This window comes from Stegostoma tigrinum, chromosome 26 (assembly GCF_030684315.1).
Source record: "Stegostoma tigrinum isolate sSteTig4 chromosome 26, sSteTig4.hap1, whole genome shotgun sequence".
NCBI classification, from domain to species: Eukaryota; Metazoa; Chordata; class Chondrichthyes; order Orectolobiformes; family Stegostomatidae; genus Stegostoma; species Stegostoma tigrinum.
In genome coordinates, this window is record NC_081379.1 from 34,567,785 (window position 1) to 34,585,598 (window position 17,814).

At 39.2% G+C, this 17,814-nt stretch overlaps 1 protein-coding gene across 3 annotated transcripts in view; it reads left to right on the plus strand.

Annotated features, from left to right (window-relative positions):
• The window catches only part of fbxw8 (F-box and WD repeat domain containing 8), a 159,400-nt gene extending 142,105 nt beyond the window's left edge, over positions 1–17,295 (plus strand). For 2 of the 3 annotated variants that reach the window (XM_048555923.2, XM_048555925.2), the window contains 3 exons: positions 11,232–11,405; positions 13,948–14,064; positions 15,534–17,295. In XM_048555923.2, the coding sequence (XP_048411880.1) occupies positions 11,232–11,405; positions 13,948–14,064; positions 15,534–15,675 (433 nt within the window). In that variant the 3' untranslated portion in view covers positions 15,676–17,295. The remainder of the gene's footprint in view (positions 1–11,231; positions 11,406–13,947; positions 14,065–15,533) is intronic. The other variant, XM_048555924.2, reaches the window with a different exon arrangement.
• Positions 17,296–17,814: the final 519 nt, after the last annotated feature.

A 17,814-nucleotide genomic window follows, 5' to 3' on the forward strand; every position in this document is an offset into this window, starting at 1 on the left:
CTTCAGTTGTGCAAACTGGCTTGTAACAGGCTGAATACCCTCTTTATACCACAGCAAATTTGACAGACAGTAACATACCAGTCTATCCTTCTAGTCTTCAACATTTTTAATACATGGGGCATCATGACTCAATACTCCTCACCCTCCAGACACCATGTAAGCACCCAGCAATTATCTTTTTTCTTCAGAGATGCTGCCAGACCTGCTGAAGTTTTCCAGCAACTTCTGTTTTTGTTCCTGTTTTACAGCATCCACAGTTCTTTCAATTCAAATTGTAAAGTTTTCTGCTTTTATAAGATATGACCTCTGCCCCCAGCCAAGAACTGACCTAAATTCCTTTTGATAACTTGCAGGGAGCCAGCATACTCTGCACAATGCAGCAACACATTGGGCCAAAGGGCTTGTTTCCACACTGTAGGGATTCTATTCTATGAAAAAGAAAAGCAGTCTAATGCTTAGTCTATTTCTACTTTGTACACTTCACGAATTTGTCTCCAATCTATCAATATATATGCATTCCATCTCTTTCCCCATGAATACTTTCATCAAGTCAACTCTGTGTCTGCCTGTTGGACTATAACCTGGTGTCATGTGACTTCTGCCTTTGTCTACCCCAGCCCAACGTTGGCACCTCCACATCATGACTGAGTCTATACTGTTCTAACGTAAGTAGACTCAGCTCTTTGACCCTGAGAAAATAATTTTCTTTAAGCTTGGCAACCTTCTGATGACTCTTCTTTTAAACTCATTATATCACGCACTGGGTGAAGGATCCAAAATTAGATTTTGTGCTCCGGGTAGAGATTAATCAACGTCATACATAAGCATAGGTTCACAAGATTAATTCCAGAGATGAGGAGTTTGTTTTATGAAGAGAAAATGAAAAGTTTAGGCGTTATACTGTCTGGAGTTTAGGAGAATGAGAGGGGCTGTTATTGAGGTATAAAAGGTGCAAACGAGGATTGATAAAGTGGATGTAGAAAGGAAGTTTCCTTATGTAGAGCAATCCAGAATGAGGTTCATAGTTTTAAGATAAGGGATAGCAGATTTAAAACATGAGGGGAAATTATTTCTCTCAAAGAGTCATGAATCTGTGGAATTCACTACCCCAGAGTGTGGTCGATGCTGGGACATTGAGTAAATTTAAGGAAGGGATAGACACATTTTTAATTAATGATAGGTTGAAGGGTTTTGGAGAGCAGGCAGGAAAGTGGAGTTGAGGCTCAGTTGAAATCAACCATGGATATATCAGATGGCAGAGCATGCTAAGGGTCTCAATTGCTTACTCCTGCTCCTAGTTCTTATGTTTGAAGGGTTTTTTTGACTTGTAGGAAATGATGCTGTTAATAGAATCTGACATATTCGCTGCCCATGAACAACGTAGGCAATGGCAAGTCAGCTGGGAAAATGTGGCAAAATTGAAAAAAATGAGGTTTGAGGTAGAGAAAAATTTGTCCAGTTTTTTCAAGTGAACAGTGAGAAGCCTATTTGCATGCATTTTCATGTCATCATTTATTATTGCCAAGTTTATATGAAATTTGCTGTTCTGCCACACATCGGAGAAAAACTAAACAGCGACAATTCTGAAATGAAAAGTCAAAAACATACCTGACAACTCCAGCTCAATGCTTGCTCACCTGGGCCTCCATCATGACCATCATTCTCCAGAATCTCAGGGCACCCTCCATATGCAGTGACCATCTGCATTCCCTGTCCACAGAGATTGGTATCAGACACTCACCAGTCCCACTGCATCATGGCATATCACCGACTCATGTATGGTACAGTTAGCTCTTTGATCCTGTACTTTGCAGCTCATTGATGCTTTCCATTATAAAGCTGCTGGGCAGCCACTTGTCACTCATTAGTCAGGACTGACATTCTATATCATGCCGTGGTTTAGGCCACTGTCTATCCTGGGGATCTGTTTACTTGAAATTAAGGCAAGTTAGCCTGGGCTGGTGCAACAGTCAGCAAATTGGGGAAGTCTGTTGTGGGGATTAGATGCAGTATATTGGGATGCAGAGGGGTAACAATATCATAGCTCACCATATAATTGGGAGATGATGGTGTATTGGAGGACATGTGTTCCTTGTGGAGGTTGGCTGTACCACCACCACTATGGCTTCAACTGCTGGACAGCGGAAATGGGGTTCAAGAGTAGTAGTGGGAAGAAGATGGTGGAAGACTGAAATGGAAGATTTGGGTGGAAAGTTGTGGAGTCTCAGAACTGTTGGATTTGACAAAGCATGCAAAAGAAGAGGTACATGAACATTTGTACAATAGAGTCCCTTCTGTGTGGAAGCAGGCCATTCGGCCTATTGAATCCACACCAACCATCTGAACAGCATCCCACCCAGATACATCACCCTACCCTATCCCTGTAACCCTGCATTTCCCATGGAAAATTTACCTAGCCTGCACATCCCTAGACACTATGGGCATTTTAGTTTGGCCAGTCTACCTAACCTGCACAACTTTGGACTGTGGAGGCAACTGGAGCAGTCGGCAGAAAACCACATAGACATCGAGACAATGTGTGTAAATTCCACACAGACAATCACCTAAGGGTGGAGTAGAACATGGGTCCCTGGTGCTATGAGACAGCAGTACTAACCACTGAGTCACCATGCTGTGCCTTTGTAGAATTAGTTTAGCTGGCAACTTACTATGAGAAATGCAATCAGCATTGCCTTCCATCTTCACCAAATCACAAATGTGCCATGCAGATGAAAGATGACTGCCTTTGCACCCGGAGTAAGTGTTTTCTTTCTGTCCGAAGATGCAAGCTGTACTTGTGAGCGGTGTGGCCTTTAAGGGGCAATTGTATTTGTCAGGTACTTACAACATACAGATTTTAAATATTTGTAATCATAGAATATGAAACGCATGCAGTGACCATGAATATTAATATCGGTCACAAGTAATCTTGACCACATCATTGGTCATAAGTCATTACGAATTGATCAGAGTCATCTCTGTGAAGCAGAAGTAATCACAGATGACCTCAGAAGTGTCACAGTTCACAAAGACAATCCAAGGTCTTTTAGACTGCTCAAGGACTAATTTCCTCATTTTTAAGCTGTAAGTATTTACCAACATATTATTATATGCTATGCTACCATTCTTGGGTGATGGGGTGTGTGTTAGAGGTGGGGTGGTAAAGAAGACAAAGGGTTTCAGTAATGCTACCCACACTTAAAATCTCCTACTGTATTTTCACTACGCAGCTTGTGCTGCATGCATCATAATAAGGTTCATAATGTCAACGGCTCATATGCAGGCATTCCATGACTTCCCTTGTCACTGGTCTCCCTGTCCCATTGTACAGAGGACTAGGATCAACTGCCATTTGTACATGATTCAAATGCTGGTTGTTCACATTATTAAGGACTTGTTCTATCTCTAATATTCCCCACATAAGGTCATTGGAACTGCAACCAGTGAATCTGGTTAGAGATTATCATCACTGTGGCAGAGGTGCAACAAAGACACAGAAATGAGGGGAAATAGATGTGCTAGCTAGTCTGGGATCTGTTGAACAGATGTCACGTGAAGAAATTGCAGCTGAATGTCTCTTCCAGATGTGGAGGATGTGCAGGAGGCCCAGAGTCTTTTGACCTCAGTGCCATTTCTTCCAAACAAACAATAGTATTGCTACTGCAAACTGAGGATGTTCTAGGACACTGTGTCATCTGCTGGAGCAGGACCTGTGACCGTCCTATTCCAGTAGCTGCATTTAATGTGTATGCAGCTGTCCTCTTCCAGCAATCTAATAGACTTCTGCATGGGATCTTCAATCCCCAGTCCACAGATGTGTCAGGAATAAAAACAAAGTTGTTGGAAAAGCTCAGCAGGTCTGGCAGCATCTGTGAAGGAGAAAACAGTGTTAATGTTTTGGGTCTGGTGACCCTTCCTCAGTTCCCTGTGTAACTGGATTGAATAAAGGTGCAAAGAGACATTGAGGAAGTGGCAACATTCCTCTGAGGAAGAAGATGAGGACTTTCAGCAGGAGCGGCATCACCTTCAGCATAACAAAACAGACAGGACTTAATTGACACCAACATCCAATAGATCAGAGATGGGTGAAGTGATTGAGTTAATTTGTTGTCGTTGGAAAGGCAAGCAGCTTCTGCTTATTCTCACTTATCCTGTGACTCAATTAAAGTTAATCTTTTCAACTGTTTGAAAGCTTTCTCATGTCATGCTCCCACACTTAAAAATAATAAAACATTATACTACAGTGAGCATCTGGGAAAGAATAGTCCTCCTTCTGACAGGGTCATACCGAAATCCCCAAGATGTAGGAGAGAAACGGGCCATTTTGCCAAAATAGTCTCCTCTGAGTCAATAAGATCATGGCGATTCTGATAATCATCAACTCCACTTTTCTGCCTTATTCCCATAACTCTTGATTACCTTAGTGAATAAAATCGGTCTATCCTTGCCTTGAAAATATGACCCAGTCTCTACAGCCCTCTGTGGTAAAGAATTCCACAGATTTGCTACTCTCTGAAAGAACAAATTCTTTCTGTATTGCAAATGGGCAACCTCTTACTCTGATATAATGGTGCAAAGGAGGGATAGACTGTGTAACTTCATTCTTATAGATGCAGTTACTATTACATTTGATAAGACAAATGATGGTAAAATGTGAGATATAATCGTCAGATTCTATTCCCTATAAAATGCTACTTGTGTGTCCTCTCCCACCATGTGTACTGTGAAGGTTGGTCAAGGCTGGCTGTACGGCCGGTCTTTACATATAGTGTGGGTGTCAGAATGTTCCTAAGGGTCCTGCTGTGCTGAGTTCTGCTGCTGGTCAGTGCACAATAGCACCACAGTAAATGTCTGACATGTACAGAATGAGGTAAACAGTGCAGAATTATGAGAGATAACACAAAGAGAACCCCTTCAAAACACTCCCTGACACTGACACTGCTGATTTTTGGTAAAATTCAGGGTGTTGTTTCAAATACAAAGGGAAAATACTGAAAGAGCTAAAATTCTGAAATCAAAACAGCGTACGCTGGAGAAATTCAGCAGGGTACACAGCATCTGAGAAAAGAAGGTCTTAAGTTTTCAGGTTGTGATGACCCTTCTTTGGAAGGAAGGTAAATTTAAAGTAGATTTTGAGCAAGTAGAAGGAGGGACGATGTTAAAGTACAGAATGGGTTTGTAATAGGGTGGAGGGCACTAGAGATTAAGTGGCAAAAGGCTTTGTGATATAAAAGCCAAATAAAGCAGACTTGAAATTCTTTCAATTTTGTGCATTGCATTTTCTGCTCACAATGCAAAAATATAGGAAAAGCATATGCAGACTCGGCGCTCACTTTTTGGTCTGCCTCCAGACAGTCCATAAGCAGGTTCCTGAGATTTTATTTTGTTCACTTTTGGGACATGTGTGTTGCTGGCTGGCCAGCATTTATTGCACATCCAAAGTTGCTCTTGAGAAGGTAGTGGTGACCTGCCTTCTTTAACTGCTGCAGTGTATGTGCTGTAGGAGACTCACCATGCCCTTTGAGGAGAAATTCCAGCAAATTGAAGGAATAGTGATATATTTCCAAGTCAGGTGAGTCGCTTGGAGGGTAACTTGCAGGTGGTAGTTTTCCCATGTATCTGCTACCCTTGTCCTTCTAGGTGGATGTGTTGTGGGTTTGGAAGATGCTGTCCAAGGATCTTTGGTGAATTTCTGTAGTGCAAGCCTGTAAATAATATACACTGCTGCTACTGAGCATCAGTGGCGGAGAGAGTGGATACTTATGGATATGTGCCACTCAAGCAGCCTGCTTTGTCCTGGATGGTGTGAAGCTGCTTGCGTGTTGTTGGAGCTGCACCAATACAATCAAGTGGGGAGTTTTACATCATACTGGAGGCTTGTGCCTTGTAGATGGACAGGCTTTGGGGAGTCAGGATTTGAGCTACTCGCTGCTCTATTCCTAGACTTTGACCTGATTTTATAGCTACTGTCTTTATGTGGCGGGTCCAGTTGAGCTTCTGATCAATGGTAACCCCCAGGATGTTGATAGTGGGGGATTCACTGATGGCAACATCATCAAATGTCAAGGGCAGTGGTTAGTTTGTCTCTTATTGGAGATGGTCACAGCCTGGCAATGCACTTGCCTTATCGCTTGTACCTAAGACTCCACCTTGCCCCTACTCTGTCTTTGATCTGCTCCAGATTTTCGAAGAAGCTGAACAGAAGCTTGCAGAACAGCATCACTTTGGAACGTGCATTCAGTAGTCTTCTGGACTTAATGCTGAGTTTAACAATTTTAGATCATAAACTGCCCTGCCTCCATTTTGTTTCTGTTCTGCAGTTTTGATGTTGTATCTTTTTTCGTATTTCCATAATTCTTCATGTTGTACTCATTCTTTGTTTCTTTACTGTACCCATTACCACTTTTGGCTTTTGTACAATGAAACTTCTATAATTTTTATCTCTCCTGCCCTCCACCCTATCACAGACCTTCCTCTTTGTACTTCCATACCAGTCTGATTTTCTCTCTCAATCAATTGCAGTGCTGTTCCCGATAAGAAATAAATATATTCTGTATCAGTCCTATCTAGATGCATCACACTGCATTTGATTGCATTAATTGCCATTTGTCATTGTTTGGTCCATTCCCTGAGTGCATCAGTTCACGTCAAATCTGCTGAGTTACTCCAGCAATTTGTTTCATTAACCCTATTACACCCAGTCTTTTTGCAGAAAACTATACTTCTACTGTTGGTTTGTTAGTTTGCAGACATTTCATTACTCTGCTGGGTAACGTCATCAGTGCAGCCTCCAATGAAGCGCTGTTGTGTTTTCCCGCCTGGTATTTAAACTCTGGGGTCCATTGGAGTTGATTACCTCACTCGTCTCCATTCACATGGATAAGGAGAACCACCAGTTTGATAGGGACAACATCAGGGTCCTATGACAGGTCAAACAGAGAAAAGCAAGGCAATTTCGAGAGGCTTGGTTCTCCACTAAGAAGGCCATCAATAAACACGTAGAATTAGACCCTATAAATACATCACTGTGAAGAAAAACTAGAAATGAAGTAGTCAACTACAAGGGACCCCAGAGTTTAAATACCAGGTGGGAAAACATCTGCAAACGAGCAAGCCAACCAACCACAGCATCCACAACCCAAGCTACAAATCTCCTCAAGAATCTTAAACTATACTTCTATGCAGTTTGAAAATTCAAATACATTCTTGCATCATCTTCAAACTTGCCAATTATATCCTAATATCGCTGTCCAGGTCCTTAATAAATTTAATTGTGAACAATAATAGGCCTTATACCAATCCACAACAATTGACTACAACTTTTCTGAAATTTTCTCCCTTCCCTGATCTCTTCTAATGTTGCAGCTGGAAGAACAGGTTGGCTGTCCTTCTAACAGAGATTTACTAATGTCTGCTCTCTCTTCATTGCTAAACGTGCTTTTGAATGGTTTCCACCATTCTAGAAAACCAAGATTTTAACAAAGTAAATTTCACTACATCTATGGAGGTTTTTATTTAAATCATAACAAAATTGTTGTGTTTCATCTGGTTTCAGTTCCAGTCTGTCTTTCCCCTTTGGAGGGTATATTTGCCATAATTCCAGGAATCTGTGACTGTAGAAGTGTTCTTTTCTGATCTTTGTCCAGCTGGATCATGAATTATAGTTTAACAACTGCTGGTGCTGTGTTGTGGCTGGAACCTGCAACACTAATAAGGATTAGGTTTCCTTACATTGAGACTGTCCGCTGGAGTTAAAAGTGCCGCTTAAGTTTCTGTCTGACTCAGAACTCTCATGGGCATTTCCATTTTTCTTCATCACTAATTTATATTGAAGAACCCCACAAAATCAAAAACAAAACTTAAAAAAAATGTATTTAAAATCAGCTTGTTAAAATAGCAGAATTAAGATTTCTTCTTTCCAGTATTTTTTTAGAACCAATTGAGATGGACTTTTCTACACTTGATGGTGATTATGAATTTGAAAATCAAATTGATGCATTCACTGCACAACATAATTTGTGTGGCTAGTTAATGAGAATCCAAAAAGCAAATCAATAGATGTTTTATGGATAATTATGACAATGGATGCAGAAAGCAAAGAAACAATAATCCCCACTTGAAAAAATTACTTAGCAAGATTTCATTTTTTGTAACCTTTAATTTAACAAAAGCCTGAATCGATATAAACTAAATTAACATGCAAATAATGATTAATATTAATTAAATATTATGCATAGGAGATAAAGCAAAGAAAAATCTGATGTTTTTTTTAAAGTCGTCCACTCCCTGTATGACATCAGTGTCAGCAACAGTGTCATTGTAGAACCTTCTCAACTCTCAGTTCCTCTCAGTAACGGCAGCATGCTTCAGCGGATTCTGGAAGTTCAGCAAAGGAAAGAGCGGCAACAGCCCTATATTCCTTCTAGCTGTCTGACCCAGCTTGCAGGCTGCCTCGCTTTCTTCATTTTGTCTCCGACATGGCCTCCACATTTTTATCTTTGTGTTTATACTGCTTCCATGTCAAATACCACCAGGTCCTTTGAACCAGCTTTTGTCGTCCAAAATTAATATTGGTCTCTGCAACAGGTACAAACTCTTTTTTAAAAAAAGTCTACTTGGAAAGTATTTCTTTTAAGTATACATTTCATAAACATTTTAACTTACTACAGATTTTCATGATTATTACTAATTCTGGATCAAAGGCTGTCACAAAATGAAGACAACAAAGGAATGAGTAGTAATAGAAGACTCATTCTTGTAGAAGGGAGATTTTGATGACTTTTCTGAACACAAGTTAAAAATCATTAATGTTTGGCACTGTGTTTAAAAAATGAAGCTTTCATTTTGCATTCAGTAAAATTAACCTGGAAACTGGTAACAAAGTGCTCCAATACATGCAAAAAATAGCAATTATTGAATGATAGTATTCGTATTAATAGCTGTTATAACAATGTAGAATTTTACACCCCATTTTGAAGGATATGCTTTTTCACTTGCAGTATGGAAGTCTACAATTAAGGGATCAAATATGCCAATCAGAAAAATTATTAGAAGCACTTCCCAGTGGCCTCAGAAAGTAGTAACTTTACTTGAGGCTTTTGTTATACCTGAAGGATGAAGAAAGAGAGCAGGCAACATAATTGAGGAATCAAAACATATCATTGATTTAACTGAATTTCCACTTTGGCTGTGGTCAGAACACTAAACATAAATTGTCCTTCAAGTTGTTATTTGTTAAGTAAAATTATGGTTCAAGCTTACACTCAAATTGAATAAAAACATATTTTAAAACAGTGAATTAGTTCCTTATAGTAGCATAGTGGTAATGTTTCTGGATTACTAATCCAGAGTCCTAGACTATTCCTGCACAATGACTGGGTAGAATTTAATTTCAATTAATTAATAAACTCCTGGAATAAATACTAGGTTAATTAATGTCCTGTAAGGGTATAAATCTGCTGTCCTTACCTAATCTGGACTACAATGTGACTCCACACCTATAGTAATGTGGTTGACTCTTAATTGCCCCCTAAAATGGCCCACTTAGGTTGAAAGGGGCTCATCGCTACCACCTCCGCAAGGCAATGAAGGATGGGCAACATGTGCTGGCCTTACCAGTGACACTCATCCTTGAGTAGAAGAAAAATTGAATTATTTTAACCACAGGTATTATTAATACAGCTGAAAAAGGGTTTATCACCATGATTTAGCATTTTTAATAAGTGTCCAGTTCTCTACCTCGGTGATTCTTAAACTAGGGTTTTGTGAACCACTAGGGAATAGGACTTTCCAGGGGCTCCACAAATTGCTATGTAAGTAGGGCTGGCTTTATAGTTAAGTGACATGGACAAATGCCCAAGACAGCAGGATCAGGGCTTGGATCGCACCTAACCACATAGCCAATCGAGGGAACCCACCACTTTGTTAGACTCTGGGCTTTTTACTTAAAAGCCCTGTGTGGCAAATGTTAATGGAGTCTTGGTTTGTGCACTGTCACTCAAGGAAGTACACAAAGCTGTCAAATAGTCACATATCATCCTTTAGTGGGTCTGCCAGTGCTTTGCAAGACAACTGCTCTACCAGACTGAATAAATCAAATTCTGTTTTTATTAATTGCACGATTTTTTTATGGATGTACTGGGGAAACTACATTCTGAAATTTTACACAATAGTCCATGATTTTTAAAAAAAACTTTTATGTAGAATGATTTATGATTGTCATTGTTAAAAATCACAAGATATACCATCATTACAGTGAGACATCAGCAGACCCATCTCACTAATACCTGTAAATAAATACCTATTTTCTTAAAGCATAATTAAAACACATATACATGCAGCCCTTCCGTATTAATAAGTTTTATTTTATTTTTGAAGGGGGCGGGTCCTTGATTCCCAGTCAATTTGTAAGGAGGTCCTTCAATTAACATTAATCAACTCTCTACTTTTTCAAATTACTACAGAATTTTTTTTAAGCCAGTGGTAAAGATTATGAATGCTCAACGCACACTCCATGAAGCTTACATTTTAAAATTTTCCTCTTCACACGTGTTGTTTTTGATGATTTCAGCCAGCAAAAACTCAAGACAATCTCATTTCACTCAAATGCTGTTAGTGATGAATCTATGTTTTAGAGGGAGGGTGATATTTGCAGTACATTTATGAACTTTTTTATACCTGAATATACCTTTCAAATTGGTACTAGAGAATCATAAATAAGTAAATAGTAATTAAACAGCAATTTCTCAATAATTCTTACTTGGAATGAGGGGATGCTGCCTTTGAATCTTTGACCAGTTTTCTGAGACATAGCACCCAGCTTGCCGTAAATACAACAAATACTATTTAATACCAACATGTTCAGAACAAACATTATATCTTTTTCTGGTCCTCTGGAAAATGTCAGAGTATTTAGGTAGAACATAAAACACTGTACTAGAGTTTGTATTTCGAGAAATTTATTTTGTTGATACATCCATAAAATTGTGTAATCTCAGTCAATACACAGTTATTTATATTTTGAGATACTTACGGGACCTATGTAAATTATGATGAGGCACAATATTCCCTTCACAGAACGTCATTAATTGAGGAAAGAGGATTTATTAAAAAGGCATTACTCGCACATAATAGTTGAATAATGAAAATTGTCTAAGTTTCCTTTTGCCATCAGTCTTTCTCAGTGTTCTGTTTCGGCTGGGGTTTAGCATATCTCAACTCTTCTCTTTCAGGGTGAGAGTATATGACCTTCGGACAAGTAAAGCAGTGATGTCATTCTATGGCCATCAACTGGGTGTGTCATCTGTACAGATGGATGACTGGAAGATAGTCAGTGGTGGTGAAGAGGGATTGGTTTGTGTGTGGGAACAGCGAATGGGAGCCAAGCTCTGGGAAATGCATTCCAGGTATGAGTTTATAATTTTTTTAAATCAAGGGAAATGCTCATCAGCTATTTCTGTGGATTGATCACAGAGGAAAGACATTACAGTTATAACAATTTGTTCACTTTGCTTAGGAGAGTCACAAACCCCAAGTTTTGAGTGTGGTTTTCTGAAATCTGCCAAAGATCCCTTCCTCACTTGCTAATTCTGGGTACTTAGTTTAAGGACTTGTGACATATCTGGAAAATGTGACAGTGCACCATGTAATAAAATGCAATTTTTATACAACGCAATTAAATGCACAAAAAGAGACTATAAACTAGTTAATGGTTTTGTTGTTTTTGATTGATGAAAGTATATTGATTAGCTCACCAGGAAATTACCTGATGCTTTTTAACTTTGTCTTAAAACGTATGAAGGTGGATAAATCCCTGGGACTTGATCAGGTGTAACCTGAATTCTATGGGAAGCTAGCGAAGTGATTGCTGGCTCCCTTAGCTGAGATACTTGTATCATCAAAAGCCACAGGTGAGTTGCCAGAAGATTGGAGCTTGGATAATGTGTGCCACTATTTAAGAAAGATGGTAAGGAAAAGCCAAGGAACTATGGACAGTGAGCCTGACATTGGAGATGGGCACATTGTTGAAGGGAGTCATGAAGGACAGGATTACATGTATTTGGAAAGGCAAGGACTGATTAGGGATAGTCAGCATGGCATTGTGCATGGGAAATCCTGTCTCATAAACTTGATTGAGTTTTTTGAAGAAGTGACAAAGCAGATTGATGAGGGCAGAGTGGTGGTCGTGATCTATATGGACGTCAGTAAGGTGTTTGACAAGGTTCTTCATGGTAGCCTGGTTTACAAGGTTAAATCAAGGTATTTGGATACCGAACTGGCTCGAAGGTAGAAGACAGATGGTGGTGGTGGAGGGTTGCTTTTCAGACTGGAGGTCTGCGATCAGCAGTGTGCCACAAGGATCAGTGCTGGGTCCACTGCTTTTTGTCATTTGTATTAATGATTTGGATGTGAACATAGGAGGCATGTTTGGTAAGTTTGCAGGTGACACCAAAATTGGAGATGTAGTGGACAGCGAAGAATGTTACCACAGAGTACAGTGGGATCTTGATCAGATGGGCTAATGGGCCAAGGAATGGCAGATAGGTTTTAATTTAGATAAAGTGCTGCATTTTGGAAAGGGCAGGACTTAAACACTTTAATGGTAAGGTCCTGGGAAGTGTTGCTGAACAAAGAGACCTTAGATTGCAGGTTCATAGTTCCTTGAAAGTGGAGTCACAGGTAGATAGGATAGTGAAGAAGGTGTTTGCTATGCTTGCCTTTACTGGTCAGTGCATTGAGTATAGGAGTTGGGAGGTCATATTGCAGCTGTACAGGAAATTGGTTAGGCCATTTTGGAATACAGTATGCAATTCTGGTCCCCCCTGCTATAGGATGTTGCGAAACATGAAAAGGTTCAGAAAAGATTTACAAGGATTTTGCCAGGATTGGAGGGTCTGAGCTGTAGGGAGAGGCTGAATAGACTGTGGCTATATTCATGGAGCATCGGAGGCTGAGGGGTGACCTTATAGATGTTTACAAAATCATGAGGGGCATGGATACAGTAAAAAGGCAAGCTCTATTCCCTGGGGTGGGGAGTCTAAAACCAGAGGGCATAAGTTTAAGGTGAAAGGAAAAAGATTTAAAAGGGATCTGAGAGGCACCTTTTTCACATAGAGGGTAGTGCATGTATGGAGTGAGCTGACAGAGGAAGTGGTGCTGTCTGGTACATTTGCAACATTTAAAAGACATCTGGATGTGTATGTGAATAGGAAGAGTTTAGAGGGAAATGAGCTAATGCTGGCAAATGGGACTAGATTTGTTTAGGGTATCTGGTTGGTTTGCACAAATTGGTCCTGCTGTATATCTCTATGACTCTAATACCAGACAATTCCTTTAATACATACGAAAGCATCTTATCCACGTTTCTTCCTCAGTGCTATGCCACTAGTGAAGTTAAATCGATCTCAAGTGAAACTCGAACACAACAATCTTGTCAAATTTCTGGCATCCCTTCCTGGTAACACAGACTGTTTTCATAGAAATGCATAGGTGTAGAAGGCATTGTTATATAATAAAAGAGAACATACTTGTATTCAATTTTTATCTCACGGACTCAAAGGACATTGCAACTGGCATTACTGCTTGACTAAGGTCAGTTCAGTACAGAACATGAACTGAATTGAATCTATCACCTTCAAGATCTCCATGGATCATTGAAAACATTTGCTGTACTATTCATGAATTTTCAAAACAACTGAAACTATAGATTTTCTGAGGGCCATTTAGTATCTAGAAAATCAAGGTAAAACCAAATTAAGTGGAAAACTTTGAAAAGCTGGAAACCTGACAATACACACAAGATTAAATATTTGGAAGACAAAGAGCAAAATTTATCCTTCTAAATTCTGACTGATGTGATATGCATTTTCATTTCTATTTCATAGATGGTAATGATAATTGCAGCTCCATGTAAGATAATTCAGGCTAATTTTATCATTACTTTTCCAGACATCCTGTGCGACACTTACGCTTTGGCACACATACCCTGGTTACTGCAAATATTCCCAATGAGAAATGTCCAAGAGGAGCCAGTATCATGGATGATGATTTAACAGCTCATCGTAGGTAAGACATACCTACTGTACAATCGTGCCATCATCATGTGTATCTAACATATTGAAAAGTAGGGCAGCATTGTGCATACCATCTAAGTTGTATTGTCAATGTCATCTTCATTTAAAAATAATGATCACAGTTTACCTGTCTGTGTTTGTATCCTATGTCAATCAAACTACAGCTAAATATTAGAATCAGGTTTGTATTAAACTCAAGTAAATTGAGGAAATGTCTGCTTTTTTCCAACAATTGTAATTGGCTTCCATATGTTTGTGAAGTTTTAATGCAGGTCCGGGTTGTGCAATTTGGCATTATAAAATTTCTAATTTGGCAGTAAGCTGTTGTTAAGTTAGAAGTAACACTCAGAAATCACAATGGTGGCTTCTGTGTGAAATAGTAGTACCACATCCGTGGTGACACAACGGATTTAGGTTCTCATTTCTGATGTTAAGACTGAGATGTAAAGTAAATGTTTGATTTTAACTTTTGGATAATCAATTGACGGAACACTCATTCTGAGAGCAAAGAGGCCCTCGTGATTTGAGATTTGCTCTCAATTAAATTTGGCACATGAGTCATGAGACATCAAGAAGAGTCCCAATACAGTTTGTCAGAATGAGGCTTCAGGTTAAGACTGCACAGCAGTCAGTGACATACGAGAGGGGATGGCCATGATTAGTGAGGCTGAGGATTCTGAATCATTAGCAGCGGCCGTAATGATTATTTACACTTCTCCAAGGCACACTAAGGCCTTCGTGGCCTGTTCCAAACAAAAATGGAAATCGGGGCCCTGTATGCTTCAAAGGACCCTAATTGCAGCACATGACCTGAAACAGGCAGCTGCTTTGGAAACTTAGCAGCAGACTCATTTCAAAATGGAGCTGGCCACATTGACAGTGTTGGTAAAGTGATGAGATTATCAGCATTGTTTTAACTGTCCACTTTGTATAAACAAAGGCATTCAGAACTGATTCTAATTTGTGCAGACTTCAATCTGAATTTTAATTATTTTTGACCTTAAGTATAGTCAGTAATGGCAATGATTGTAAAAACAAAAAAAAAATGCAATTAACACAGATATAATCAGAGACAATAGGAACTGCAAATGCTGGACAATCCGAGATAACAAGGTGGGGAGCTGGATGAACACAGCAGGCCAAGCAACATCTTAGGAGCAGGAAAGCTAACGTTTCGGGCCTAGACCCTTCATCAGAAATGGGGGAGGGGAAGAGGGTTCTGAAATAAATAGGGAGAGAGGGGATTAACACACACTTTTTCTCTCTTTCAAATCCACTCACCCTCAACAAGAACAACAATGTCAATCAAACTTTGCTGTGCCAGTTCTTTAACAATATGCTTGATCATTGCACATTGCAGTTTCAAATTGCATATTGATTATATTTCATGGCAGATGAAATGATGAATTTGCTCAAAATTTATTTTTTTAAGGTTGTTAACTACCAATTATTGTTTTACAGGCATCGAGGAATTATTTATGTCTATGACTTTTCAGTCGATAAATCAGCTCCTGTCTTACCCATATGTCGTTCCACCTATGATGAAGATGTTGGCTACAGCTACAACATAGCACTTTCGATGCCTTATGACCAAATCAAGTGAATACCTGTCACCTCATGGATATATTGGTTCCATTACCGTCATACAGTAATTCTGGAAGTATGCTTGTAATTGACCTACATTTTGAAATGTAAGGAAATAATACTTCTCAAGAAAAGGCAAAGGAGACATCCAGGCCATTGGAGAGACATTGAACTAGAAATAACCCTTGATCCTGAAATCTCATTCGCGCTTATCACTGAACTTCCAAGGAATATGACATAAATCATCATTTTTACCTATGCTTCTGTGGCTGTTCCAATTTATCACCTAAATCATAATGGGAGATCTGTCTTCACCTTGAAATGTTTCTCTTTCTTTTGGTTTCCCTTTTGTGAGATCGTTGTTTCTCATTATAAAATTTGGATTAGAGAAACTGATTATTTGTAGGGTAAAATGAAGTCAGTCACATTGACTTCAGACCCAATTACATAATTCACAGGATGATCCATTGTATATAGATAATGCAGAGAAAGCAGATGATAAAACTGTTTTCCACAATAGTATATTATTTTAAGTATTCAATAAAGCTGCCATTTGTGGCTGGTGCTTTTCTGTTTGCTTAAATAACTGTTCTATCTCAGGTCCTGAAGGTGGTAATTCATTTCAGAATACAGGTTAGAGGATGAGCTTCTTTGATACAGGGCGAGCATCCCTGCCTGAGCCAGATACTTCGGGTTCAAGTCTCATTCAGGACTGAAAGGCCAAGAAAGGTATGTTTATAATGTGACTAAACAAGTTGAGTATCAGAGATTGTAGGAACTGCCGATGCTGGAGAATCTGAGGTAACAAGGTCTAGTTGAGTGTCAATCTTCTAACATATACCAATGACAGGTGGTGAAATTTGGAGCCTCTACCAAATCAATTCATAGCTCTGAACCACAATATGTGTGTTGCGATAGCAACTCTGACTTTTTGCGGAGAGAAGTTAGCTCAGTTGATCATATTAGGGACAGCTGCACGGGTTAGTTCCGAGTTCTGGTGAAGATCAAATTGGGACTTGCTTCCTGGCCTTTACCCATGGTGGAGTTTGCAGCACTGTGGATCAGAACTGCCCTCAGGCAGGTAACTGAGCAGACAGCTTGGGACACTAAGTCAAGTAGATGGCAGAGGTGATCATCACCGTCTTCTACTGGTATTTTACACGTTCTAGGATAGGTTGAGGGTAGTGCACCTGCCCTTGGGCCAATTAGGGCCTTTAAACAATCCCAAATAGCCACTTTAAGGCTTCTCCCCACATTGGGTGATATTTTATTAGCAGCAAGTAGATATCTCGTACATAAATAAGGAAAGCAAAGCCTAAGGAGCAGGAGGTGAAAGGATTTGTTTTGATTTAAAAGAAAACTTTTCCTTCTCTTCAGCTACCATTCTAAATTCAAATTGTTGTGATGGCCTATTATGAGGCCTCAGCTTCACACAGCTTTCATAGGCAAAATAAGTTATGTTCATAGTTTATGCTCGAACTGTTGCATTCTCTGCTTATTAAGAGCATAGAAGGCTGCTGTCCTCTGCACTTACTGCGGTGACTGGACGTGCAACATTGCATTATCAGCCCCTCAGTTCCCCAGCTGTTAGTATTCAATAGTGTTTTTGAATGAAGTGTAAATCATAAATTCTCTTTCATCAAGTGATATCCTTGACTTTGGGTTATTACTGTTATAGTTAAAAGAAATAATAGAACTAAATAAATTTTAATTGTAAAACTTTATACTAGTAGTGTTTTCCAGTAAGACTATAATACTTTTAAACAACATGGAGTTACATAATTTGCACACATTGATGTAGATGTATCCAGATTCAGAATAATTGCATAAACGCTCCTGAATTAGAAAGTATTAGACTTGATAAGTAATGTCAAAAACAAACACATTTGGCATTAAATATTTTCTATGTATTAGGTATCAAGAAAGACTTAAAGATTATTTTATTGGAGTCTAATGCACTATGGTTGAGCCTTATTTAAATATTGCAATTTCTGCATTTTTCCACAATTTACATAAAATTAGGTTAGACGTTTGCATTTTACTTTGCTAAAACCATGAAGAATCTAATATTTGTGTTGGGCAATTATAAAACCTTTGGTTTTGTGGCTTTAAAAAAAGACAAGCCACTTTGAAACAAGTCCAGGTGTAAACTGAGATA